This window comes from Mugil cephalus, chromosome 1 (genome assembly GCF_022458985.1).
Source record: "Mugil cephalus isolate CIBA_MC_2020 chromosome 1, CIBA_Mcephalus_1.1, whole genome shotgun sequence".
In the NCBI taxonomy this organism is placed as follows: Eukaryota; Metazoa; Chordata; class Actinopteri; order Mugiliformes; family Mugilidae; genus Mugil; species Mugil cephalus.
This window is the reverse complement of record NC_061770.1, coordinates 16,915,936-16,941,070: the sequence shown is the minus strand read 5'-3', so window position 1 is coordinate 16,941,070 and position 25,135 is coordinate 16,915,936. Positions and strand designations below refer to the sequence as shown.

General features: G+C 43.3%; 4 protein-coding genes across 5 annotated transcripts; 3 read left to right on the top strand and 1 right to left on the bottom strand.

The window, feature by feature from the left end:
- Positions 1-442: 442 nt before the first annotated feature.
- On the bottom strand, positions 443-5,987 carry zgc:158263 (ceramide kinase family protein). Its single transcript, XM_047597032.1, has 13 exons — positions 5,576-5,987; positions 4,583-4,678; positions 4,200-4,337; positions 3,984-4,112; positions 3,832-3,895; positions 3,571-3,716; positions 3,411-3,485; positions 3,123-3,275; positions 2,781-2,886; positions 1,917-2,020; positions 1,483-1,679; positions 1,074-1,390; positions 443-883 (listed from the first exon to the last, which is right to left on the bottom strand). The coding sequence occupies exons 1-13, from the start codon at positions 5,697-5,699 to the stop codon at positions 793-795; spliced, it is 1,740 nt and encodes a 579-aa protein (XP_047452988.1). The 5' UTR covers positions 5,700-5,987; the 3' UTR covers positions 443-792.
- Positions 5,988-7,297: 1,310 nt separating this feature from the next.
- On the top strand, positions 7,298-9,812 carry naa10 (N-alpha-acetyltransferase 10, NatA catalytic subuni). 2 transcript variants are annotated; one of them, XM_047572112.1, is made up of 8 exons: positions 7,298-7,483; positions 7,642-7,740; positions 7,840-7,898; positions 7,989-8,034; positions 8,141-8,256; positions 8,368-8,412; positions 9,157-9,241; positions 9,345-9,812. In XM_047572112.1, exons 1-8 carry the CDS (start codon positions 7,463-7,465, stop codon positions 9,534-9,536), a joined length of 663 nt encoding a protein of 220 aa, XP_047428068.1. In that variant the 5' UTR covers positions 7,298-7,462; the 3' UTR covers positions 9,537-9,812. The 2 variants fall into 2 exon arrangements, with proteins under 2 accessions (XP_047428068.1, XP_047428077.1); XM_047572121.1 differs by having other exon boundaries at positions 7,299-7,483; positions 9,354-9,812.
- A 1,208-nt stretch (positions 9,813-11,020) lies between these two features.
- Positions 11,021-19,133, top strand: LOC125013141 (SLIT-ROBO Rho GTPase-activating protein 3-like). Its single transcript, XM_047593512.1, has 22 exons — positions 11,021-11,208; positions 12,691-12,780; positions 13,006-13,177; positions 13,266-13,428; positions 13,539-13,601; positions 13,695-13,823; positions 13,902-14,030; positions 14,178-14,399; positions 14,488-14,589; positions 15,011-15,190; positions 15,311-15,395; positions 15,615-15,642; positions 15,716-15,815; positions 15,911-15,971; positions 16,224-16,301; positions 16,417-16,545; positions 16,628-16,733; positions 17,115-17,342; positions 17,436-17,491; positions 17,574-17,787; positions 17,865-17,913; positions 18,417-19,133. The coding sequence occupies exons 2-22, from the start codon at positions 12,714-12,716 to the stop codon at positions 18,555-18,557; spliced, it is 2,502 nt and encodes an 833-aa protein (XP_047449468.1). The 5' UTR covers positions 11,021-11,208; positions 12,691-12,713; the 3' UTR covers positions 18,558-19,133.
- A 1,329-nt stretch (positions 19,134-20,462) lies between these two features.
- On the top strand, positions 20,463-23,868 carry ssr4 (signal sequence receptor, delta). Its single transcript, XM_047593525.1, has 6 exons — positions 20,463-20,634; positions 20,837-20,955; positions 21,053-21,127; positions 21,541-21,630; positions 21,721-21,786; positions 23,201-23,868. The coding sequence occupies exons 1-6, from the start codon at positions 20,586-20,588 to the stop codon at positions 23,303-23,305; spliced, it is 504 nt and encodes a 167-aa protein (XP_047449481.1). The 5' UTR covers positions 20,463-20,585; the 3' UTR covers positions 23,306-23,868.
- Positions 23,869-25,135: the final 1,267 nt, after the last annotated feature.

Sequence of the window (25,135 nt, the reverse complement as noted above, 5' to 3'; positions counted from 1 at the left end):
GGTAAGCTGCATTCAAATCAAACCTTTAAATAACTGCTGTTAATCCCTCCTGAGAGCCAATTAATCTAATTACATTCAAACAGTAATTTCCATACCACTACCTGCACCACACTGATGTCTTGTCTCTTTGTCCCTACCAGGTGTGTGGCCTAACTGGAACCACAAACACACAATTTCTTCCACACCCTGACTAATAAAGGTCGAGTGCTCAGAGGACTGATGGAAACACAAGACAAACAAACATGGGTTTAAACATTTCTTCTTCCTTTTCGCTTCTTCCTCTTGTCATGCAATATTTTATCATTCCATGGAGTTGTGCTGACACTAGAAATTACGCACACGTTCTTCATTTATAATTTAGTTCAGACCCTGAAATGTTCCGACTGCATGTCTCCACACCTCTGAGCCGACGCCAAAGTAATTATTTTCCACAAACATCAACATATCTGCGATGATTTTATTCTCTGGAAGTTCAAATGGACGTGAATAAAATTTACAGACAAAAACAAAACATAACACAGTTTCAGGTTAAACCGGTCTGTGAAGAGGATTGTTGAGTACTGGTGCATTTACAGACTAGAAAAGAGAAGAATTCGACAAAAAACACATTTTTAAGAATAAATAGGTTTTTTTTCTACTATGTTGAGAAAATGTATAAATAATAGGACGTCTTTGGCTATGGCTGCAAGGCTAGAAATGCTTCTAATAAACTCACAACCATGCAAACAGTTCATTTTTCACTCCTCATCATTCAAAATGTAGGTAAGACTGTTTGTGCAGGATGCAGCTCCTTCAACACTCATCCAGCTCCTGGCTGCCGTTGTATACGTTTGCTTGGTCCTCGATACCCCGGGCGTAGAGACGCACCAACTGTCCATGAATCCTGAGAGAAAAAGGAAATGTTAAAGAGCAGTGCAGGTACCGAATACAAAATAGTGTCATCTATGGAGTCTGGTCTCAGTCAGTAATTACAAATACAAGCTGAAAGTAAGGCAACCAAACTTGCTGTCAACGGAGGTGAATGATCTGATTGCGTGATTAACCAAAACACATCTTCTCTTAAATTCTCTTACTTGCACTGAATATCAGTGAAAGTCAGGATCTCTCCATCACAGTTCCACACGGACACGGCGGGAGCTTTTTTGCAGCACAGACCACACAGGAAGGGCATCGCCGTTTTCTGCTCGTTTGTCGCTCCCCGCCCCGTGGCTCTCTCGGCTAGATGCTGCTGGGATCCACTTCTGCTCACAGTGTCCACATAGCCCACCTCTTCTTCATCCAGCACACCGCTCGGCCCGACGGTTTCCTCACACCCTTCCTCCTCGCACATTTCTGGCAGAGAGAAACGCACGGCCTTCACGCGATGGACCTCCACAAATGGCAGGTCAAACTAGGAAAGGCAGGAGAGCGGCCAGGTCAAACAGTTTGTAAAGTTTTTAAGTTTAGCGCCGTTTATTTTTTTTGGGAATTAAATTCCTTTACCTGGTCCTGTGTGCTTGTGTGCCTGTGGAGGAACTTGAGGAAGCTCAGTGGGTGAGAGTCCCACACTAGGATGAGGTCCCCTGTGCCGTCCGCCAGGTGAGCCGAGGGAGAGAGGCCCAGAGGACTCCTGGCGCATGAGCTGGACATACAAGTGATTGAGACACACCTGAACCTGCCCTCCACTCTCACCCACTCACCTGAGGAGAGACGAAAAAGAGAAAGATGAGGCTACATTTAAAAGGAAACCTGCACAATGGAACTCAGCTATGGCTCAATACTGCGCCAGGTTTATAAAGTTACTTCTTCAACAGCTTTTAAATCAGTGACCTAAAACAGAAAAACAAGAAGCTATTGCCTGGGGGTGTGATTATAAATATACAGGACACGTGGCTACAACATGCAAAACAAAAACACAAATTTTCCGTGTATGTTACCTTCTAAGTCAGTGCTGGATTGGCTGAGGTTGGAGCTGTACAAAGAGCCAGAATCTGAAGAGTGGGGGAAAAGCCTTTCCGAGCTTCTGGAACACACGCTGCATCTAAACACACACACACACACAGGCAACACAATGAGTTTCACACTCCTGGAAGTCTTTGAAATAACAAGCTCCTCGACCTTGACATCCATTCATAAGAGCATTATAAACCGTTTGCTGACAGCCGGAAGCAGCGGCCTCAGACAAAGACTTTTGTCTCTGCACACTCTGACCGGAGTTCAGGGCTCACCTTTCATCTAGATCAAGTTCCTCTCGCCGAGGGCTCCTATCCTCCTCAAGGTGCACCCAACACCCGAGTCCCTGCTGATGGTGGCAGCAGGTACAGTGTCTCAAGCAGCAGCTTTGAAACGTTTCACTAGTGTTTGAATAGTAATGATGCTGCCCACATGGGACACTTTCTCCTCTTTCTAATTAAAAAAGTTTTAAGGTTCAAATCACCTTAACCCTTCGATTACTTAGATTGGGACTCACACAAAGCCTGAGAGTAAGATTAGTTATTTAAACGGCTCCTGTACAAGTTCAACTCTCACAGTGTACTTCCAGATCTGCCACATTTTCTTGATCATTACTTGAAAATCTCATGAATCACAAAGTCAGTGCGCGGTGACCCCCCCCTCCCTGTGTGTTAGAGGAAATGTGCAGAAGAAACAACAGAGGTCCTATGCTATTGCATTTTTATGGTGTTACAACACACAATAAAATTGTATAACTTTCTCTTCATTCCTTCTTTCTTTTTTTTTCTTCATTTTGTCATGCACACGCCCTTATTTATGCATTTATTTGCCAGTAGTTCATGTTTTACCCTGAGAGGCAGCGGGTTTTATCTCTGGGGCTGGAAAGCAGCGGGTCTGCTGGTAGATACTGAACGACGCCCGTGTAGCTTCTGTTGCTCAGGTATACCACCGTGCCTAGATAAAGAGATCAGCTATGGTTAGCTAAAAATGCACCAGAGGCACATTTAAAAAAAAAAAAAAAAACCTGTGGCTTTGTCAGATGAAAAAAAAATCTTGATCGTACAGTTATCGGAGACAATCGCAGGATGAATTTATAGCTTCGCGCTTAAAGTAAATATAGATAATCTAACTGCGTGTAACATCACAGAGCGTGCAGTCATTTCTGTTTCAGATGAACCGTCAGTCTGCACCTGAGTAGTCATATCTGAGAGGGCCCATCCAGCGGTGTTTTTCACTCTCTGCCAGTACGTCACCATAGAAGCCGTAGCCCAACAGAGACACAGAGTAGCGCACCAGAGCAGAGGCATGATGAACTGAGCAAACATCCAAAGGCTGAGAGTCTCCTGCAAGGAAGTGTGGGTAATCAAAAAGATTACACAAGCAGTAATAGGAAGATCAAACTAAAAAAAAAAAAAAAAAGTTGTTTTGATTAAACAATCTATGATTAAAAGTGTTTCATATATTAAAAGAATCCTCACCAAGGATAATGTGCAAGGCCGAAGTAACGGGGTCAATCACTCCCACTGTGGCGTAACACACACAGTCCGTGGAACCTACAGTAGACACAGTGCATCAGCATGCGTGTGTGACAGCTCTAAATGTAACACAGTCGGTTTATGAATAACCACTGGCGGTAACCTGCGGGGATGATGCCGATGTGAAGTGGACACGGCTGCAGAGCGACAGTGGGATCGTGCTCACAAAGGCCTGCCTCTTGTTGCGTCCGCCCAATCAAACCGTGAAGTATTTCGCTGAACATGCCATCCCCGCCCACACACACCACGCTGTTATAAATGAGCACAAAACCCTTTTCTGTTATGAAAGCGCCTCGCAGCAAGCCTTAGCTGTCACAATGCTCTCTCGCCACAGGATTTATTCTGTGGTGCTCGAGGCGTTTACCCGTCAAAGCCTGTCAGGTCTTTCTTCAGGAGGTGGTCTCTGGCCTGGTTGGCCCGCTCTGTCACTAAACAACAAATTGTCAATGATTATATCATATTCCCACTGGAAATCTAGTTTCATGAACAATTTTTGATAAGATTAACCACATCTACCTATGACATGAGAGCTGATACCAGCCAGCTCAAATATAGGCGCAACCACAGAATGATAGATCTGTCTTCCTCTCCTCTTTCCTCCAAATGGATTGATGAACACCAACAGTCTGCAGGGACGCACAGGACCTGAAACACACATTTGGAATATTAAGCATTCTCGAGTACAGGCTCGTACAAAATACCGTAGCTGTAATGTTAGCTGTCCGTCCTCACTGTGCGTTTTGACAGCTGTCCTTAGGTGCTGTGTCCACTGGTCTCTGAGGACACGACTGGGGCAGCTGAACTGGGTCCGGCCCAGTCTCCACAGCAACCCTTGGGTGCCACCACTGCTGCTGCGCTTGACGTAGAAAACTGGAGATTCAACAAAGAAAAGAAAAAAACATTTAAACCATGCTGTAAAACCAAAAAGTCTACTGTTGCATCTCTGACCAAACTATAAAGCTAGTGTGCAGTGGACTTGCACGTAAATTATTCACACTCTTGCCTGAAACTCAGCGGCGTAAGACGGGCAATGATTCAGGCCGTGCTATTATTTAACTAAGCATTGACATTGGCCCCGGGTATGTGATACTTGAGAGTCCCCCAAGAGAACTCACCTGTGAAATCTTTGTCCGTGTCCTCGACCGACTTCTGGGGTAAGATCTCCACTCGACCCTCCTCCACTCCGACCACCTCCGCCACGGGCACTGAAACTTTATCCAACATCCAAAACTTCAGCGGACAGGCGTATTTGTGTGCAATAAACAGAATATTTAACCAGGTGCTATGTAGCTGGCCCGCCGGGACGGCTGCCTCAGAGACCTTGAAGTGGCAGCAAGAAAGGCCTCAGTCTCAAGTTGGGGCCGGTGTTATTCATGCTGAACCGAGCCATTGTTATTATGGACACCTGCCAGAATGTTTGCTGCTGAAAGGTGCTCCTATTGCATATGCTGGCCTACTGGCACACCTTAAAGGAGCAGGGTCATTGTCAACACTATCAGCTGTGTGAAAGAACTAAGAATAAAATGGATGTTTTACACATTTGGAAAAGTGGGTGTTGTCCCCAAGGACACAACTCTGGGAAACGCTTCGCCCGTCATTTGTCTGTCTGCCCTTTCTTTGGAGGTATATTGGCATTGAGGCCAAAGTAAGACAACCCTTATATTACTCTTGTGCAAGGAGGTGCGTGTGTGTTTTCCACAGCCTGTATTTTCAGTAAACCCTCTCACGAGTGTGCTGTTAAACTCGTTCTTCACGTTTTCTGCGTGCAGCCGCCGAGTTAATTGAAGCACACGCTCCCTGTGATGGTCCAAAAATGACACGCATGGATGCCGTGTTGTTGAGGCTGTTGCCTTGCCTACTTAAACACAAAGTGCTTGCTTGTCACCACCACTGTTCACAGTGCGAATGGGAAACAGTATTATGTTGTGGTTTCAACAGGTGCTACCACAGAAAGCATTTCCGCGCGTGTGCATGAGTTAATTTTGAACATTTGTTCTTTTGAAACACGGTGAAGAAAAGTGATGCCACCGAGGATGTTTATTAAAAGCAAAGTACAGTAACAACAGCCACTATGACGTGGACCGGTGCTTAGGAGAGAGTACACCCACCTGTTTTACTGTCTCGGTTCTTCTTATCCACCTCGGTCCACTTGAAGTGCCAGCCCGTCAGCACGGCCCGGTATCGTTTGTTCCCGACCCACAAACTTGACTCCAGCCTCAGATCAGTCTCCATGTGGAAAAGCGCTTTCGGACACAGCTTCCCTAAAATACTTCCCTGATTACATCGTACACCCTCAGTGTTTACATCCCTGAGAAACAATAGCAGGTCGGCAGCGTGATCTCGACTTCAGCAGCAGCGCACCAGAGTCCTTGGGTGAAAGTTCATCTTCCTCTGGATAAAGCCCTTTTTCCTCTTTTGTGCCTTAGAAACACACGTTCAGGGCATTATTCCTCTAAAATGCTGAAGACACACTGGCACTCGGGTGTTATTCAAACAAAAAAAATCCGTTTCCTCTCCACTCCCTACCCTTGTGACACCTGCTCGATTTGCATGTTGGGCATCTGATTGGATGCCGGAAATTTACCTGTAGTAGCGAATCCTGTTATTGTGAGCTTCTGAGGTATCTGGCCTTTTTTTCTCTACATGGACGATGTAATATTCAGTGTAACTAATAACATAAGATGTTATCGAAGACAGACATTTGAAATGACCTGCTCACTTACGTAAACTAAATAGTCTGCATTTAGGTGGGAAATAATAAATGGAAAATATCCTCATTTCTCTTGTGTAGATTATTTATTACATTTTAAAGCAGAACAAAAACTTAATTATAATAATAATAACTTCAGTGGTTTGAGACTCCACTTAGTCTTGACCCTAAACTTTAAAATAACTCATATTAACTTGACAAAAAAAAAAGAAACAAACAAACAAACAAAAGGTTGTTAGGCTTCTGTTGCCCCTGCACGGTGTGTATCTGAACAATGGTCTCCATCTGAACAGTTTCAGATACTCACAGCCTATTGTTCTGTGCGTAATGTAGTTAAAATATTTACACACTGTATCAAGTTTTAAGTACGTAACTAATTAAATAAATAGATAAACATCTATGGCTAATAATAATGATAACTACAGTCTGGAGAAAAACAATGACAAACTCCAACAGGAAGATTGCTGTTGAAAAAACAAGTGCTGCATCAAAAATGACATGAGTATGAGAACAATGTGAAAGTTACACTTGAGAAAAAAAAAAGAAAAAACACGCAGGCTAGGTAGAGACCAGGAAGGACACAAACATGATTTGTCAGAGTAACTGACTTTACAGACGCACAAGAGATCTCTGACTTTTGGGGGTCCTGTGGGCTGAGCAGTCAAAATAAATAAATAAATAAATAAATAAATAAAAACTATACAGCAAGCCCTGCATTCAAAAGTCCTCCTGAATCAAGTTGCAGTTTCAGCAAATTGTATTTGTATTTGTGATCGGTACATTAAATTAATTTTATCATTAAGATGTTAATTCCCAAGGATATTCGCTCAAGCAACATTTTATTGTTTTTTCAAAAATATGTTTAAATCGACGCCTTTTGGGGCTGAAACGGGAAATAACTCTCACCCACAATGAAGGCTTCGGTTTATTGTTAAGCGGTTTAGTGATTCACTGTAAAATATATTGTCATATAATGTGATGATACGTTTGTATTTAAGTATTATCTTAATATTAAAATAGACTAAACCCGGACAGATAGTTGTGGTTTAGGTGCGAGATTGTAGTTTCTCTACTTTTATTGTGAAGGCCCAGCCAGCGGTACCCGGAAATGAATGCCGTTATTGCCTCACGCTCCTCCCCCTTCCCTTACATGCTAGCAGGTCGGCTTCGCTGGCTAGCGAAACAAGGTTCTTAAAACCTGTAGTGTAACTATTATGAATTGTTCCATCTGCGTAGTATAAGTAATTTCAACTTCCGCGAACTTGACAAGAAAACAGCTAACAAAATGAACATACGAAACGCAAGAGTAAGTATGCTTAAATCACCCCGACAGCCACGCTGCTTCCACTGGTTGCTAAGCTAACGCTAGTGCCTGTAGTCTACACTTTAGCTGACTACATACCACCAATCAGTAGTTTTACATCGTGTCACACACATTTATCTCGTCTATTCTCACTCTTTCAGCCGGAGGACCTCATGAACATGCAGCACTGTAACCTGCTGTGTCTACCGGAGAACTACCAGATGAAATACTATTTCTATCATGGGCTGTCCTGGCCTCAGGTGATTGATTGACAGTGCTGGTTCCCATCTCCTCTGTCTCTTAACAATGGCCCCCCTCCCGTCCTTAACCGTGTTCACGCCCTGTTCTCATCGTTTCAGCTCTCTTACATTGCAGAGGATGAAAATGGAAAAATCGTGGGATACGTGTTGGCGAAGATGTGAGTGTCTGTGCCCATGTTTGTAACCTGAACAAAGCCGGTGATGTGTAATGTTTCCCCACATAACTCTCGGCAACTAATTATTCTCAGGGAGGAGGATCCAGACGATGTACCCCATGGACATATCACATCACTGGTGAGTTGGAACAAGAGATGTCTCCTGTTCCCCAGTTATTTATGTGACAGGTTGTTTATTTGGCTGTCCTGCGTGGGGCATTGAAACCCTGCTCTGTGTCTTCCAGGCGGTGAAGAGGTCGCACAGGCGTCTTGGTCTGGCTCAGAAGCTGATGGACCAGGCCAGCCGTGCCATGATAGAAAACTTCAATGCTAAATACGTCTCGCTGCATGTTCGTAAAAGGTACTGCGCACCGTTGGTTTGTAGTGAGCTCGGTTTAGCTTCATCTTCTGTGGATCACGTGTCCGTGCTCCTGTTTTTAAGAGACTTACCCGTGTTTTCTCCACATTGCAGCAACCGAGCAGCCCTGCACCTGTATTCGAACACACTCAAATTCCAGTAAGTCTGCTTGTGCGATAGCATCATTTCAGTATTTTAGTGTGTTTTATTACAAATACTCGTTGGTGGTTGATGTTTAGGCCACACCTCAGACTTTCACAAACACCAAGAGGTCACGGGTAAGGCCACTAAATCAACTGCTTATCAGCAAATACACAGTAATAAGAATTAGAAAACCTCATTCGTCCCACATGAGGAAATTGCAGCAAATTTGAAACAACACCCATAAGTGCAAAAAAGTAACAATAATAACGGGTTGATGGTGTAAAAGATAAATATGATAAAAATAGTAAAAGCAGGTGTCACTGTTTGTGAATACATCAACCGATGAGTAATAACATGCGTGTAATATTAATTTCTCTAAAACAACAACAACATTCTCAGTAATTGTGTAAAAGTTTCGATTCATTAAAAAAAAAAAGTGTTGCTCTTAACACTTCACCAAGTGTGCTAACGCGATTTATATAAATGTCCTGTCCGTCAAATCATGTCTTGATCACAGTTCTTCTTTGCAAACAAATACTTTTGTATGTTTTTTTTTTTTTTATGTCTGTCAGCGTTGTTGTTAAGTTTCAGTGTTGGTGCGTCTCTGCATAGTTTTGTTGTGCAAGTTTCCACTTCTCTTTTAACTCAAGAAGAAGAAGGAGTTCATTCATTTCTTCTTTTCTTCTTCTCCTACCCATTAGCCTCCAGCTCGTAAACATTGCGATTACCTTGGTTAACGTTGATGTTGTTTCCTCACAGGATTAGTGAAGTAGAGCCTAAATACTATGCAGATGGGGAGGATGCTTATGCCATGAAGAGAGACCTGGCCCACATGGCTGATGAGGTGACTTTATTCTCTATGTTTAGTTACTGTAGTTGCGGCTCGCGTCAAAACGCAGGCCTCACACAAGCCGATCCTGATATCTTTTTGTTATTTTTGTCTTTAAATCCCACAGTTGAGGAAACCTGGGGTGCGCGTTTCGGGTCAAGAGGCACCGTCTGGCCAGAGCCCGTCGGGGTCCGGCGACCAGGAGAGAGAAAGCGAGAGAGACAGTGGAGGAGAGAGCAAAGAGCTGAGTGAAGTCAGCGAAGCGACAGAAAGCACAGACGTTAAAGATTCTTCTTCTGATTCGCAATGACACCCCAGTTATTTTTAAAATCATCCCTCACTTCTGCTTTTTATCTGTCTTCTGATAGAGGGTTCACAGATCTCCACTCCAGTCCAACATTTCCACCATTGGTTTGTCTTAGTTCTTTACAACAATTTTTTTTTTTTTTTTTTGGAAAGAGACTTGGATAATAAATCGGTTCATTGATCTGAATTAATTGCTGTTGTCACTACCAAAACTCAATTGATAACAGCCTGTGCTTTTCACACTTAACAGAATTACAGCAAATAAATCTTTCAAATAAAACCGTTGGCATTTCAGTTCTTCCAGTAACTCTTCATACAAGCGGCATTTCTTATGTTTACGTCTGAGCTCAAACCCTTGACAGTCTGGTGACAGCCAATCAGTGCTGGGGAAACGTTTATTAATGACATGCATTATTTAAACTGGCATAAACTCATCATCATAGCTTTATTGAATAGGTTATTGATTAATTGACATAGATATTACTTGTGGTGTGCCTTCATTTAGATGTAGTAACTTCTTGCCTTGGCGCCTCCTAGTGGTGACTTTTGGAAATAATGTGGCCTACAGGATGCTAATAAACGGTGTGAAAGCAACATCATGAATTCCACAAATGTTATATTTCTCCTCAAAAAAAATAACAATATGTGTAGATATAAGAGACACAACCAAACAACAAACAGGCACGAGTGCTTTCTGCCACAAGCGTCTGACTTTCATACTGGAACCATTACAGCTTTAAATGCGCCGTTAACATTTCTGCCCGACGCTCACGTAATAAGGCATCAAATCACAAATAATGTCTGAACTTCGCTCAAAATGTGTCCCTGTGTTACGCAGGCCAAGAAATTTGGCTTATTTTTACGCTAATTATGCAACACCGTCGTACTGCCTGCGAGAGGAAGGAAACAGCAGTGAGTGAGAAGTACGTGGCAGATAAGGGCAAATGAAGTTTGGCCGTTTGACACAAATTGCAAGAGAGGTTCACACCTCGGTGCCTTTTAACACGTTTTCAGCGTCTTCAGTTGTGCACGAGAGACGATAACAATCTTGGTGCTCCTCAACCTTTTTGCGTGACTTGTAAGTTTACAGTAGCGTGGCCTTAAAGTTATTGTGGATACTTCTCGGTGAAGTATCAAGTATTCCAAATGAGTTGATCATAAACTTAGTATTTGAGCACCTTCCATTTTTCACCAAGAATCTCCACGAGCAACTTACTTCCCTAGCAGCTGATTTCACTAAGTGACCAAATAACCAGTGAGGAGATACTAATCAGTGAAAGCAGCTGGTGTTAGGTTTGGGTGTAGAGCAGCGGCTGCAGGGTTCAAGAAGTGGCGAGGAAGTGAGAGGAAGGTCTTGAAAAGTTTGTTTTTTTTGTTGTTTTTTTTTTTTTTTTTTTTTGCACGTCACACTCGCTCAAGCACACACTGATGCCTCAAACTGAATGTGTGAGTGAGAGGAGGGGTGAGAAAGAGAGAGCAACAGTCAGTGTGTGTGTGTGTGTGTGTTAGAAAGAGTGAGAGAGAGTCAGTGAAATGAGTTCCACTCCACCCACATCTATCCGTGTCCAATGTGAGGGGGAGGTGAAACAGTTGAGAGCTTACTGTGCCATCAACTACTGGCATTATTTAGTTGTCTCAGTCTGGAGGAGACTCTGTTGACGACCGCTCTTCATCAGGTATGACCCTTCATCTGGGTTTGACCTTTTATTAATTTCCATCTCCTGACCTGTCTCTGCGCAGCAGGGCAGTGTAATGAACATGTTTTTTGTCCTGAAAAGCGCACGCTGCCCTCCTGTGAGGGATCACTCTGTTTCGTTATTTCAGCTATGTTATTGCTGGCTTCAGACGCAGCCCTCGGGCTGTAAACTGCCGTTCTCAGGCAGCATCTATGCGCTGGTGGTGCTTGTGACGACCTAAAGTGAGACGAGCTGCATGAGCGTTAATAGCAGCCGCGCTGAGGTTAAGGCTATCTTTGATAAAAAAAATGTTGCAGGGGATTGTGACGACAGGAGGTGGTGATTCAGTGCTGATCGCAACAGAGAAAGAATGAAAGACTAATGGAACAGGGTGACAGGCTGGAAAAGTGAAAACGAGACACTTTCTGCGGAGAGTTTTGGGTGTGCTAAAATGCTGCATTCATTTTTGCAGGTTGCTTGATAAACGTCTCGGCTGAAATAGGAAAAGTGCACATTTCAGCTGAAGAGAATGCTGATCAGTGATGTTTGTCTTTTCTTTTTTTTTTAAAAAAGAAAGGGGAAGTTAAGGAAAGAATGATAACGCGTGTGATGATTTTGTACAAAGCATTATGAGCAAGCAAGAAAGCAGGCCGTTCTTCCCCTTTCTGGTGTGGATTAAATGTCATACATGGTCAAACTGTTGAGCGTTTAAAAAGCCGTCATGCTCCAGTAACTTGGTTAGTTTCAGTCATACAAAGAGCCTGACGCCAAAATAATAATTAAAAAAAAACTAAACCAAAAAAAAAAAAAAAAACGTTTTTCTGTTAATTTTCCTGTTTATCCTGTGTAAAGCCAACTGTCCGTCAAATGTGCCCCCATGTGATCAGCCCAAACTGGAATACACTGCCTATGAAGAGTCACAACCTGTAGAAGTCGAAAGCAGCTGTTTTACCAGTGGAAATGCAGAAAGTAGTCGCAGTGAAACTGGAAACTTCAGAATCATTGTTAAAACCACCTGTAGTTTTCGGCACAAACATCCCCACGGAGTTGGAAGCCCTGCGGTTCAGACTATTTTTAGGGCAGCCGAGATGCTGCTCGAGCTATTTTTGCACCGGTGCAAATCTGCTGCAGGCGACACATGGCAACTGTTTTTCTCGTTGTCTGCCGTACGTGAAGGCGCAGCAGACGGGTGGCCGGTTTGGAGAGATGTGTTACAGTAAGATGAGCATGCTCTTTTTGCTCTTTACGTAGCAGGAGGAAGTCGGCGCTGCCTGTTGAGGGAAGAGTGCGAAAGTTTGTGGAGAGCAGCGCAGGGCGTAGGGGTCAAAGTTCTCGAGAAGCCGTTTCCAGATTCGTTCAGCAAAAGGAGCGCGACAGTTTGCTTGCATGCACACAAACTGACTCTGCTGTCGCGAGACGGACAAAGGGAACGTAACTGAAATTTCACGGTCATATCATAAAGTATCAAGTGTCTTCCTACAGAATTCCACCCGGTTGGAGCGACAATGGCTTCTCACGTAAAACTCCGGAAGGAGAGGGTTGGCGCGGTGGACTATGACACACAAATCAAAGGTAAAGCTTCTGTCTTCGCCACTTTAACACAGACAAAGTCCATCACACCACATCTTGACTGTACTTAATCCACCATGTTCTAATGTGGACCTGTGAGATCCTTTTCTCACCCTGCAACGAGACTTCAGAATGAGTCATATGTTTGTTTCCTATGTGTTTCTCACTGTTTGAATGGTCTGTTATGCCCGCCACCCCCCCACCCCCTTCCTCTTTGTCTGTCTGCAGAAGTGCGTTGCCAGCTTGTAGACCAGCTAAAGGTGTTGGATGTGCAACTTGAGCAGAAGAGCCAACAGCTGCAAGACATGACAGACTACCTGCGGCGGCGGGGTGAGATTGAAAGCGAGTACGCCCGCTCTCTGGAAAAACTTGCTGAAAGGTTCACGTCTAGGATTAAAAGGTAATCCTGCCCACGAAGCCGTCTAAATGAACTGCCGACTCGTTTAAGAAGGACGTGCCATTTTTGACTCTGTCTTTGCTGTCGACAGGAAGGAGCCCAGTAGTCACTCCGTGGTTCAGGTCTGGATGGCCCTGCTGTCCCAGACCCGCCAGGACAGCAAGGACCACAATGCATTGAGTGAGAGTTGTAGCAACCTTCTCCTCCAGCCGCTCTCGAACTGTCTGGAGTACACGCAACGCCTTGCCAAGAAGGTAGTATCACACCTGCCTCCAACAAGCCATGTAATTTCTTAAAATGTATTCCAGCTGCCTCCAAATAACTAAATAACGGACTCTGGGATATTTTGTCCCTACATATCCAGAGCAAAGAGATCTGCACTCAACTGCAAGATGGGCTACTCAAGGTTACCACAGAGCTGCAGACTGTAAGTGAGAAACCAAGTGCTTGAGACGCTACCTAAAGAGGCAAAGGAAGGCAATGGTGTACTTTTTTTTTTTTTTTTTTTGTCTGTGTACAGGCGTGGCGGACATACTATCAGTACCACTCAGACTACACAAATGCAGAGGGGAAGCTGAGGGAGGCAGAGAAGCAGGAGGAGAAGCGGAAGCAGAGTTCTACAAAAAAAATAGACAGGTTGATAGAAAAGGTAAATAATCGCTATCGCCCGCGCAGTATTTTGTGCGTGCATGCCAGTTGATGTTCCTTTCTCGCCCGCGTGCTGTAGAGACAAGTTAAAGTCCAAGAGATCCAGATGAAGTGCAGCAAGGCCCGAAATGAGTACCTCCTGAACCTGGCTGCAGCCAATTCGTCCATAAATAAGTACTACCTCCAAGACATCTCTACTCTCATAGATGTGAGTGCATCGGTTTACTCCCCTCCAATTCATTCATGTCATGTGCACCAAGTTTTAAAACTACAATTCCTAGAATGTCATCATGACCTGAAAGCTCCGAAATGAAATGGGTGACATGGCCTTAAAATGTCTCTTTCTCCTTTTTAGTGTGCAGACACGGGGTACCACGTGTCTTTGGGCCGCGTGATGCAGGCCTACCTATCCAGGCGGCGGCGGAACCAGCAGAACCTGGGCACGGGCCTGCAGCAGCTCCAGGCGGCCGTGTCCGGACTGGATCAGAGCCAGGACAGAGACACCCTCCTGAAGGACCACTACAACACCTTCTGTATGCCTGCCCGTTTCCAGTATCAGCCGCACGACGGCGACCAGGTGCGCGCTTTGATTTTGAATGACCCAGAGGTACACGTCGCTCTTATTCTACATGGGGCCGGTTCTGAACACACGTGTCTCCCGTCAGGTTTCTGAAGTCAGCGCAGAGTGCGAGGTGAGGTGCGAGCTGGAGACCAGATTCAAACAGATACAAACCCGACTGAAAGCCGTCAGCCAAGAAACGGAGGAGGTAAAGAGTTCATTGCACAACTGTTAGCTCATCATTAGCATTTTTTTGTCCCTGTAGACTTTAAATAGTTTATAAAGTAACATCATACTTACTTCACTTGATCTAATTTTACTGAGGCGGATAGAAAATGTCGTGGGCTCAAGGAAGTGGTAACTGCTTTTTTTTCTGACTGGTGGAGCCTAATGTTTTTAGCCCAGCGTCAAGTATACGCCTGAGTCATCAGTATTCTCATTGTTCTTTTATTTAACTAGATATTACTTATTTTTGTTATTTTAATCTAATCTTATTTTACTTTCTGTCTTTTTACTTGTAGTTTTTTAAAAATGTTTCTTTTATTTGCTAAGCTACAGTGGATCGTTGAAGTCTGTCCATGTCTAAGAGTGTCACTGTGCATTCATCCCCTTCGACACGTGTCATACAGGCTAGTAAGAGCATGTCGACGGTCCAGGGTTCCCTGCTGGAAGGCATCAGTGACGACGACCTGGAGCTCAGCATCAGCGGCGGTTCGTCTCAGGAGGGCAGCACTGAGAATCTGACGGTCAAGCCCAGCGTGGCGCGACGCAGGGCAAACTTGCAAGAAATAGAAAATCTGTACTTCACCGTGAGTCCTTTTTTTCTTTCCTTTTTTTTTTTTTTTTTTTTTAAAGTGAAAGATCAAATTAGTTTGATTGAACCGCAGTGACTGGCAGCGACGAAAATGATGATGTGATTGGTTTTACAGAAAGTAAAAGAGTACCTTGTGGGCAGTTCCCTGGTATCTAAACTGCAAGCCAAGCACGACCTGCTTAAAGAGGCTGTGGAAAAAGGTATCACTTCTGCATTTTTTTTCACAATACCACAAGGCAAACTGCAAACTGCTGACCCACAGTTGCTGCATTGTGGGGTATTGCCTTTCCACTAAATCATTGTTCCCTTTTTTTTTTTTTTTTTGTGCTCATCACCAAATAAATCATTTGCTGTATTTCTCATTTCTCATGTCCTTATAAAGGCTCTTTTCTTTTCTTTTTCTTTTTTTTTCATTCTAGCCGAGTCATCAAATGGACATCCTCCTAGGTATGAATAGTAACGGCATACGGTATTTTAAATGGCCAAAGTGTGGACACTAAACAGTTGCTGTTTATTGCAGACACCCTGGAAAGTCTCTGCGCATCCGAAAGAATCACTCAAGTGGAAATCTGGTGTACAACCAAAAACTTTTCAGTGGAGACATGCTGTCCTTTATAGAGGTAGCTGCCATGTCTTTTGTTCTGTAATTTTATATAATCAGACAGCGATGATTTATGAGCTTCATGAACTTTGGTGCTAAACGTGTTTCACTCAGGAATCGGGACAACGGATTCCAGCTGTCGTGGAAAGCTGCATCCGCTACATCAACCTCCACGGTGAGTGCCGAGGACTGAAGGAGCGCGATGTAGACGCACATTTCAAGTTTTTGTTCCACCCCCACCCACACACACACCAGAAGGGTGTTGACATTAAATGGTCACTGTGGTGCACTTGTGCCTTCCCCTTCTGACACTGATGTAACACCTCCTGATTGTCTGCGTTTAAAGTGCACTTTTGAACTGGATGTAATAGTTGTCTCCTGGTTAAGAGGTGTGCTGAGGGATCACAGCGGCGTGTCTGCCTTTCAGGTCTCCATCACGAGGGGATATTTAGAGTGCCGGGGTCTCAGGTGGAGGTCAACAACCTGAGGGATGCATTCGAGCGAGGTAGGCCTGTGTGTTTCGTGAGCGCGTTTTTAGCATAAGCCGTGCTTGCAGAGCAGATCTGCTCACCATGGAGCATTAATAATGTGGGGCAGTGTGCCGTGGGCTTCCCCTGCAGGAGAGGACCCCCTGGCTGAGCGCCGGTATGACATGGACTCTGTGGCTGGGGTTCTGAAGCTCTACTTCAGAGGTCTGGAGAATCCACTCTTCCCCATCGCCAGCACCACTGAGCTCCTGGAGCACGCCCGTGAGTGGATGAGACGAGCGTGGTCGCTTGTGGCAGCTTAGCTTTCTTTTCTTACATTTTTTTTTCTTTTTTTTTCCCTCAGAATTAAAAAACGAGGCAGAGAGAGCAGCTCAGCTAAAAACGGTCATCTCATCCTACCCCGAGCCTGCCATCATTGTCATGAGATACCTCTTTGCATTCCTTCATCAGTGAGTGTTTTAAACCCTCTTCACTAGCTGTGTATGAAAATGTCTCTGAAGCTGAAGTTTTATTAGAGGAGACAGATGGATGAGGGAGGTTTGTTTTTCACATGGTATTTTTGTCCGATGCGCACGGCCAGCTCATGTCCACAGGGACTGCTTGTATTCCTTTAAAATTACAAGTTTTGACATTTATACACAAGAAAACACAAACACAAATACACAAATTAGACAAAATCTGATTACTTTGGATTTTTTTTCCTTCCACACAATATATCCAGCAGTGCATTATAGTGTGGATATTGGATAAGTGCTATTGGATCTGGCTCTTTTTTTTTTATTTTTTATTTTATTTTATTTATTTATTTATTTTGTGTTTCCTGCCCTCAGCGTGTCTCAGTATAGTGACGAGAACATGATGCAGCCGTACAATTTGGCCGTGTGTTTCGGCCCCAGCCTGGTGAGAGGGGCCCAGGATGATGATGTTGTCATGCTGCAGTCTCAGATCAACGCCCTGGTGAAGAGCATGATCCTGCAGCATGAAAGCATCTTCCCAGGCCTCAGTGAAATAGAAGGGCCGGTGTACGAGAAATGCATGACACTAGAGGAGGACGACTGGTAACGTGAAAGACGTTTTAAATCACATGTATGTTTAAAAAAAAAAGAAAAAGCTTTCATTTTTAAGTTTATTTGCGGGTGTTCTCTTCACAGCGAGGCCATCAATGAGGAAGGAGACGTAGAATCAGAGTACAGTCAGAGCAAGGATGGTAGGTTGATGCCCTCGTTCGGCTTCATTAAAACTAGGGTGGCGTCTTTGTACTATAAACCACTAATGGGGTTTTGCTACAGATTTGGAAACGGGATCATCAGGAGACAGCAGCATGTTGGCAGCACCTACACAGAATAAGGCCGAACGCCCTCGAGCCAACAGCAGCGGCTCCATAGAGCACATTAGGTCAACAGCAGGGGGCAGCATAACCTCAGGGGGAAGGTTAATGCTGCAGATTCCTATTGGGCCACAAACCAACAGGAAGATGCTCTCTCCTGGTTATGTGCGCAAACAGTAAGTAACACTGAAAGAATTATGTGAGGAAAATAATATTCAGGGTTTTCTAATTTTTTTTTTTTTCCTGCAATCAGATCTCATCAAAACTCGTCATCTGAGGATCTACTCGTTCAAGTAGACAAGGTTTGTCTTGATTCTCAGCTTGTTTCAAATTAGGCGAGACGTGTTAATGATGCTGTAGATCAGTGGATAGCTTTACAAATAGTTTATGATTTTATTATTTCCATAGAAGGTCTTAGGTTTAACATTTCCTAGCAAGGCCTTCGAAGCTCTAAACGTTAAATCATTTGGAGTCTTTAGAATAATCCATCAAGCAGCTGTAAATGTTGTAAGGTCCAAATGCTCTGCAGATTTCTTCCAGTTAAGTGGCTGACCTGCACTTTCGAAATGTTGTCTTGGTGATGTAACGCCCAATAACGATTAAGCAAGTATCTCACTTGAGAAAGAAACCACCTGCCGCTCATTTTTCCCACGATAGGTCGACCCAGAAATCACTTACATGCTTATCAACTAATCGTGACTCTCAGGCCTTTTAGGGTGGCTAATAGCGTCGAGCGGAGGAGTGTGAAGAACAAAGACTGTTTTGTTCCCTCCCCGACATCGACATTGTTTGCTTCATGTTTCAGGACGTCTGTCGCCAGATGGACACGGTCTTCAAGGAGCTCCTTACGCGTCAAACCCAGCAGGATCCCTTCTCTGCCGCGTCCTCCCCCTCCGCCCAAGTGCCCCAAAAGAAAGGGAAGAAGGACGGACGCAAGGGAAAATGAGCAGGGCTCTTTCAGAGCAGCAGATCCAGTGGAGTGAGAGGGCTGGCATCAGCAGATGACAGGAAAAGAGGGAGATGATACTAATGAAAGCTGAGGTGTAGTGTGAAGGGCTCTGACAGTAGCTTTCAGCACATCTATTTCTAGAAAACTGAGCGCACTGACCCATAAGCCTGCCTCCTGGCTTCTTTCCGCTGGGAGTCGGGCCTCGTTCATGTTCAGTACAGTAGATCTCTAGCGTGACTGCAGACCTGCAACATGATGTGGGAACTGTGAATTACTTGAAATCCGCTGTGGTTGTGTACAGTGATTATGCAACTTCATATCTGCAGCTATGTAAGTGTTGATATATTCCGGTTAAGGCCAAATTTCTCTCAATTTTTATTTTCACTCTTTGTCAGTGTGCACATCTACTCACGCAATCTTCATCAAAGGTCTCTTGAAACGAAAGTGTCATAGCATTGACAAAAACTGAATACTGGCGTTGTACATATGAATGATTTAGCTCATTTTACAGTTCATAGTTTCCCTGTGTGTACATATTTATAGGCTACATGCAAAATAAATAATTTGTCTGTTCTCTGGACTTTTTTTATAAGAACAGCAAAATATGTGTGTGCACAATGTATTTATTTTACTATAAACTTGTGTTTTTATGAGTAAAACAATTTCTCATTTAAGGTTAAGATTAGGCTAAGTAGTCCAGATGTCCCTTTTTTTAAAAAAAAAAAAAAGTGTTCCAGCTGCTCCTGGGGAATCCCGAGGAGTTCCCACATCGCATGAACTATATTTTCTCCGACTTTTTCTCATCTCCTGTAAGTTGAATGTGCTTGGGAAACCTCCGGGGGAAGGCGTATGTAGGATGTCTATAATAGCTGCTTGTATTTAGAAGCACATTCTTCCTGTCACCAGAGCTCATGAACATGTGTGAGGGATGGAATGAAATGCAAAAGCTTTGCCTTTAGGCTTGTCCCTACTTCAGTAGTCTGGTACACAATCCGCATTACTGCTGCACAAATCCATTTGTCATGTCGTTGCCTCATTTTTACCCTCACCTATTAAAAAGATCCTGGATAATGTAACTTATTGGTTGCAACTCGGTCCCATCGGTGAGGCAGCAATCCAACAGAGAACGGTGGCTCTGGCGTTGACTTGCTTTCATCGCAGCTCCTTCACACTGGCTGCAAACCTCACCAGTGCATACTGCGTACAGTGGAACCGATGATGGTTCGCAAAGAGAAGAGAGGAAATTCTTATGTCCACAAACAGTGCGCACACTTCCCCAAACAGAAAGTGTTCAAATGAATAACCCTGAGCGATGCCACCACAAACCAGCAATTTGTTTCGCTTCCTTTTAAGATTACGGGCACAGCGATCGCTCATTATGTGTGTCAGTAGCCATAATCCTGCAGCACCTTTTTACAACCCTCTTTATTGGGCAGTGTTTGACGGCCTTCTGCAAGTTGGTGACCCCTTTACCTTGAATGAAAAGGTTGCAACAGCAGATCATACTGCTTCATGACTAGACCTGCTGGGGTGGGTCCGGGTCTAAAAACAAATCATGGTATACGCATGGTACACGCCTAAGTTTGTAGTCTGACAGGTGTCTGAAATGCATGGAGAAAAAAAATAAAATCCAAATTCAAGCCGTGCAATATGTGTGTGCAGCATTAATAAAATCCCTCATGTGTATATGCTAAAGTCTTTGGGAGAATTATTAAAATATAAATTAAATAAATATCACGGTGCATGGTGCTGTTTATAAAAGTACTGAAACCTAAATGTCATTTTCTTTTCCCTTTCTTAAGCCTCGCTGTACCTTGCTAGTGTAAAAAGTTCAGATGACGTGTCGACAGAGTAGTTTCCCAAAATGCAACGCGGCACTGGACGTCCACGTCATTGCAGCGCATGCGCAGAGGTATCCCTGCAGTGAGCTGAGGTGGACTTCTTCCGTTCAGTCAGTGAGAGACAGAAGCAGTGCAGCTCAGTAGCCGGACCTCGGTAAGAAAAAACACCCTCTCAGACTCAACCATGATCCGGATAGCCGCATTCCTCGCCCTGCTGGTCGTCGCCTGCTCGGGTAAGTCAAAGGGAAACCGGTCGAAGAGATATCCAGGGGGTTTATTAGCCTCTGAAGCTAACCACTGTTAGCTAGTAGCTAGCTAATCAAATCATTGCCATTTGTCCTTTTACTCCAGTTAGCTTGATTATAAATGACGTTTGTTTGGTTTATTAAAACTGAGTGTCTTTGTTAACTTCATGTCTGCTCTCTGCGGTGACAGGAGAGAGCTGCACAGACCCAGTCATCACTCCGTCGGCCTACACCACCTCCGACGCCGTTATCTCATCCGAGTCTGTCTTCATCGTTGAACTGAGCCTCACCTGTGGCAACGGAGCGCAGGTAACCCCTCCACCTCCAGCACCTGAGACAGACAGCATGATGCCTCGTTGATAATCCGATCAAATGGCTCACTGATAGAGACTTTTGTCCTCCCCAGAGTGTGACTCTCTATGCTGATGTCAATGGAAGACAGTTCCCTGTGACCAGAGGCCAAGATGTTGGCAAGTACCAGGTAAGGGTTCACATGTTGCTGCTGACTGAGGCTCTCGCTCATTTGATAGTGATGGTACATACATGATAGATTCTCTCATGTGTTGACTGTGCATCTAAGTTTTTACAAAATTTTAAACCACTGATCATCTTAAATGCACAAAACAAAGTGTTTGTTACAGGATACCTTTGATTGGTATGTTTTCATCCCTGAGTCACTGACCCTCCACACATTAACGATCTCTAAAAGTCAGGAGTCAAATAAAAGCTTTTGTCCCTGTCTAACACAATCACTCACTCATGAGGACTGCCCCTTTTCTTTGAGAGTGATTATTTGGAACAGCTTTAAACAATTGTGCCATGCAACAGCTTTACATAACATCTTTATTTTGACCGTTTCTCAGTCGTTGTTTAACTTTTCTCTTCTTCTACCAGGTCTCTTGGAGTCTTCCTCACAAACAGGCCAGCTCTGGGACATATCAGGTCAAATTCTTCGATGAGGAGTCCTACAGTGCCCTGCGCAAGGTTAGCGTGTCATGCATAACCTCATAGCCCAGTGCCTATGAGTTGTGTTTTTTTAATATTAATTAAATGTCTTCGTCTTATTTGCTCCAGGCTCAGAGAAACAATGAAGATGTAAACGCTATTCAGCCTCTCTTCTCTGTGAACATCGACCACAGGGTGAGTCTCTCACCAAAGCACATATTTGAGTAAACCTGTGACCTTGATTCTTAATCTACTCATTGAGTAAACACATTCTAGCAGCACTTCAGTTTCATATTAATAATGATTCTAGCGTCTTTCAATTCATTGTTTTGATTGATTCAGTCACACTGCTTAAGCAGTTAAAAGGCCCCTTTAGTAAATATATTTTTTTTCTTTTTCTTCCATGGCCAGAAAGGTGACCTTAGTTATATGCTGAGGTTCTTCTGTAAATGATGGATGTCTTGATAGCAACTACATAGTTGTATTTATACAACTATGTCAGCACTATCTAAAGAATGATTCTTGCCCCCAGACTCACAAAGAGTTTCCCCAGCTTAGGTTAGCAGATTGTACCAGACCAGCCTTAAAAAAACAAAAAAAAACATCAAGCATCAGTGGCTAAAAGGTGTAATTTATTGGTCACGATGCACTTTGAAAAAATTATGTGTACATATACACCGATCAGCCACAGCATTAAAACCACAGGAGGAATAAATAACATTGACCTTGTGACAATTCAGTGTTCTGCTGGGGAACGTGTGGACGTGGCATTCATTTGGAGGTTATGTGCCGCCTAGAGCAGACCAGACACCCCCACCCCATAGCAATACTGGCAATGGCAGCAGCCATCCCCAGCAGGATGCAGCCTCACACAGGCACATACACAAAAATAGTTTAGGAACAAAAAAAAAAAAAAACACATGAAAAACAGCACAAGTGTTGACCTGGCCTCTAAATTCACTAGATCCCAAACTGATCAAGTATCTGTGAGATGATCCACAGAGGCTCCCCTCCCCTCCCCCACTGACAACATCCTGTTACCAGACACCACAGGATACCATCAGAAGGCCCATATCTGTTCTCTGATCACACGTGTTTTTTAGGCACAATATTTGAAAGGTGGTCATAATTTTAAGACTGATCTGTGTACACATGAGTAATAAAGGGTTTTCATTGTGTATGACTGTAGTGATGATAACATCTATAGATTAATATTTGAGCTGCAGTTTAGATGATGGATAACAAATCAACAACTACACAGGAATAATGGCTGTAGACATTTTACTGGAATAAGTGAAAGGGTCTGATTCATACCTGGAGTCCTTAATTTCCTTAATCTTTGTTGAATGATATGTATACTTTGCAAATTCCCTGGAGCAAACTGGAAATATTTTCCATGAAAGCCTCTTTCTTAATGTTGTAGAGATAGCCAGTGATTTCCTACTTATTTACTAAAAATAGCAAAACTTATTTAAAGTTATACCCACATAAGAATAGCCTCCTGCCTTTAAAAATAACTCTGATTGTGTAGATTGCGGTATGAGTTTATTTGGCCGACATCAGTTTATTTCTATTTCCAGTCAACCTCTTTTTATCTTTACCACTACAGGGTGCTTGGAGCGGCCCATGGGTGTCCACTGAGGTTGTCGCTGCCCTAATTGGTATCCTGTTCTACTACATGGCATTCAGCGCCAAGACCACCATCCAGGCATAAACAGATCCACAGTCACTTTTTAGCCACTGGATCATTAAAGACTGAGCTCAACCAAAATGATCCATCATCCAGTGTTGTTTCAAACCAACAGGATTTTGCCACTTGGTCTGATTTGAGGCAAGGAGCAAAAGTAGCAGTCTTTGTATTTTTTTTCTTTTTCTATTCAGACTGTGTCTGTGTGTGGTCAGTCTTATCAATTTACAGATGAATTTCGTCAGGCGTTTGTCCTCTCAACAGGGATGGAGTTTTGTAATTTTGTTTCTGAAATGCCAGAATGAAAAAAAAAAAAAAAAAGCTGGATTTTTACAAATAAAGAAAACAAATCTAGATCATGTGATGTATTCAGTCCTGCTCTAAATCTGTTGGTACATCAAGAGCAAATTGTCCTTCTGTGTGGATGCACCAGCCAGAGTCGGACTTGTACAATGTTAACACCAACAGAGAAAGGTCAAGCCCCTCTATGTGCAGGAAATGTCAATAATGTGACTGCTCTGGCTGGCCAGAACAAGCCAAACGGACAAGTTTGTTCCAGTAAAGTGAATAAATGGCTTGTTTTTCTTCCAGCGTAGTGTGTTTTGCTTCTTGTGGCAGAGTGACAATCTGCTATTCTATAAATTCCTTTTAATCCAAGACAGAGTGGGAGATTCATAGCCTGTTATTCCAACACAATTGGGGTGTTGTCAGCCAGTCTCAGTCTGGCGTTGTGTTGGTTTCGGCGGTACCCCTGAAGCCATGCAGATCAGACAATAGCAGATTTATTACAGGCTTATTGCTAGATGGATGAACTAGTGTTGGAAAAATAATCCGAACAGCTGCATGTATTTTATCCTCTTAATATAATCAGGTAAAGATGGAGTTTCTACCAAGATTTATACTACTATGCTAATGGAAATGTTTTTGTCCAACTCATTTGTACTCGTATATTAAGATTTATCGGTAACACTTTCTATGAAGGTTGTATTTATAATGCCCTATGAATGCACTTATAATGTTTTATAAGGTGTCTATAAAGCATTATAATGGTCATTATTACATCTATACATATTCACAAGTTGTTATAACCAACTTCATGATGCATTATGACAACTGGTTATGAATGATTATAATTTTAATCTGAATAGTGCATTATAAATATGTCAATATCTGCCTAGTCACTTGTTAGTTTTATAATGCATCATAACTACTTTGCTTTGCTAAATGTGTATAGTGATGCATAATGAGTTTTGACTAAAGTTATAATAATGTATACATCTCCCTACAGCACACACTTATAAACAGCTATGCAATATCATAAGTGCTACTTGTCAGCTCTAAGTAAAGTGACAAGAATACGACACTATTATTAACAGATATAAGTTACTATGAGTAAATAAAGGTGCAATGAACTAAGCACTGAGTCTGGCATCTTTACCCCATATGCACAATGTTAATATTATAGGTGTTATTTGTCAGCTTTAGGTAAATTAGTCCAAATGAGGTGCCTGGACAGTAAAGACAAAGGAATGCATTTAGTTCACTTTATTTTCATTTAAACCAACACACATAATCAGAATGATTATCAATGCTCTGAGCACATTACACAAACACATGAAACACGTGAAACAGGCCACAAAAGTGGCACGGCGTGGTCCTAGAGATGTGGCTCTTAAAAGTGCCTTTGGGTTGGTGAGGTGATTCAGGGTCAGAGGTCAGGAGATGGTTTGACAGCAACTACAAGAAGAACAGAGGCAAATCTTTAGTGCTCTAGCTGGGTTTGCTTTTTACGCAGAAAGGTTTGATTGAAAACACATAAACAGATCACGTTTTTTTGTTTAAAGCAGCATAATGAGA

Bases quoted from the DNA above. Each gene is read 5' to 3' on its own strand.
- LOC125013141 (XM_047593512.1), top strand. From the start codon at position 12,714: ATGGCTTCTCACGTAAAACTCCGGAAGGAGAGGGTTGGCGCGGTGGAC. The intron at 15,972-16,223 runs GTGAGTGCCGAG...TCTGCCTTTCAG, and splicing joins CCGCTACATCAACCTCCACG to GTCTCCATCACGAGGGGATA. The intron at 16,546-16,627 runs GTGAGTGGATGA...TTTTTCCCTCAG, and splicing joins TGAGCTCCTGGAGCACGCCC to AATTAAAAAACGAGGCAGAG.
- ssr4 (XM_047593525.1), top strand. From the start codon at position 20,586: ATGATCCGGATAGCCGCATTCCTCGCCCTGCTGGTCGTCGCCTGCTCG. The intron at 20,956-21,052 runs GTAACCCCTCCA...TGTCCTCCCCAG, and splicing joins CCTGTGGCAACGGAGCGCAG to AGTGTGACTCTCTATGCTGA. The intron at 21,128-21,540 runs GTAAGGGTTCAC...TTCTTCTACCAG, and splicing joins AAGATGTTGGCAAGTACCAG to GTCTCTTGGAGTCTTCCTCA.
- zgc:158263 (XM_047597032.1), bottom strand. From the start codon at position 5,699: ATGGAGACTGATCTGAGGCTGGAGTCAAGTTTGTGGGTCGGGAACAAA. The intron at 4,679-5,575 runs GTGGGTGTACTC...TGTTGGATAAAG, and splicing joins GAACCGAGACAGTAAAACAG to TTTCAGTGCCCGTGGCGGAG. The intron at 1,680-1,916 runs GTAACATACACG...GTCTCTCCTCAG, and splicing joins ATCCAGCACTGACTTAGAAG to GTGAGTGGGTGAGAGTGGAG.
- naa10 (XM_047572112.1), top strand. From the start codon at position 7,463: ATGAACATACGAAACGCAAGA. The intron at 7,484-7,641 runs GTAAGTATGCTT...TCACTCTTTCAG, and splicing joins TGAACATACGAAACGCAAGA to CCGGAGGACCTCATGAACAT. The intron at 8,035-8,140 runs GTGAGTTGGAAC...TGTGTCTTCCAG, and splicing joins ATGGACATATCACATCACTG to GCGGTGAAGAGGTCGCACAG.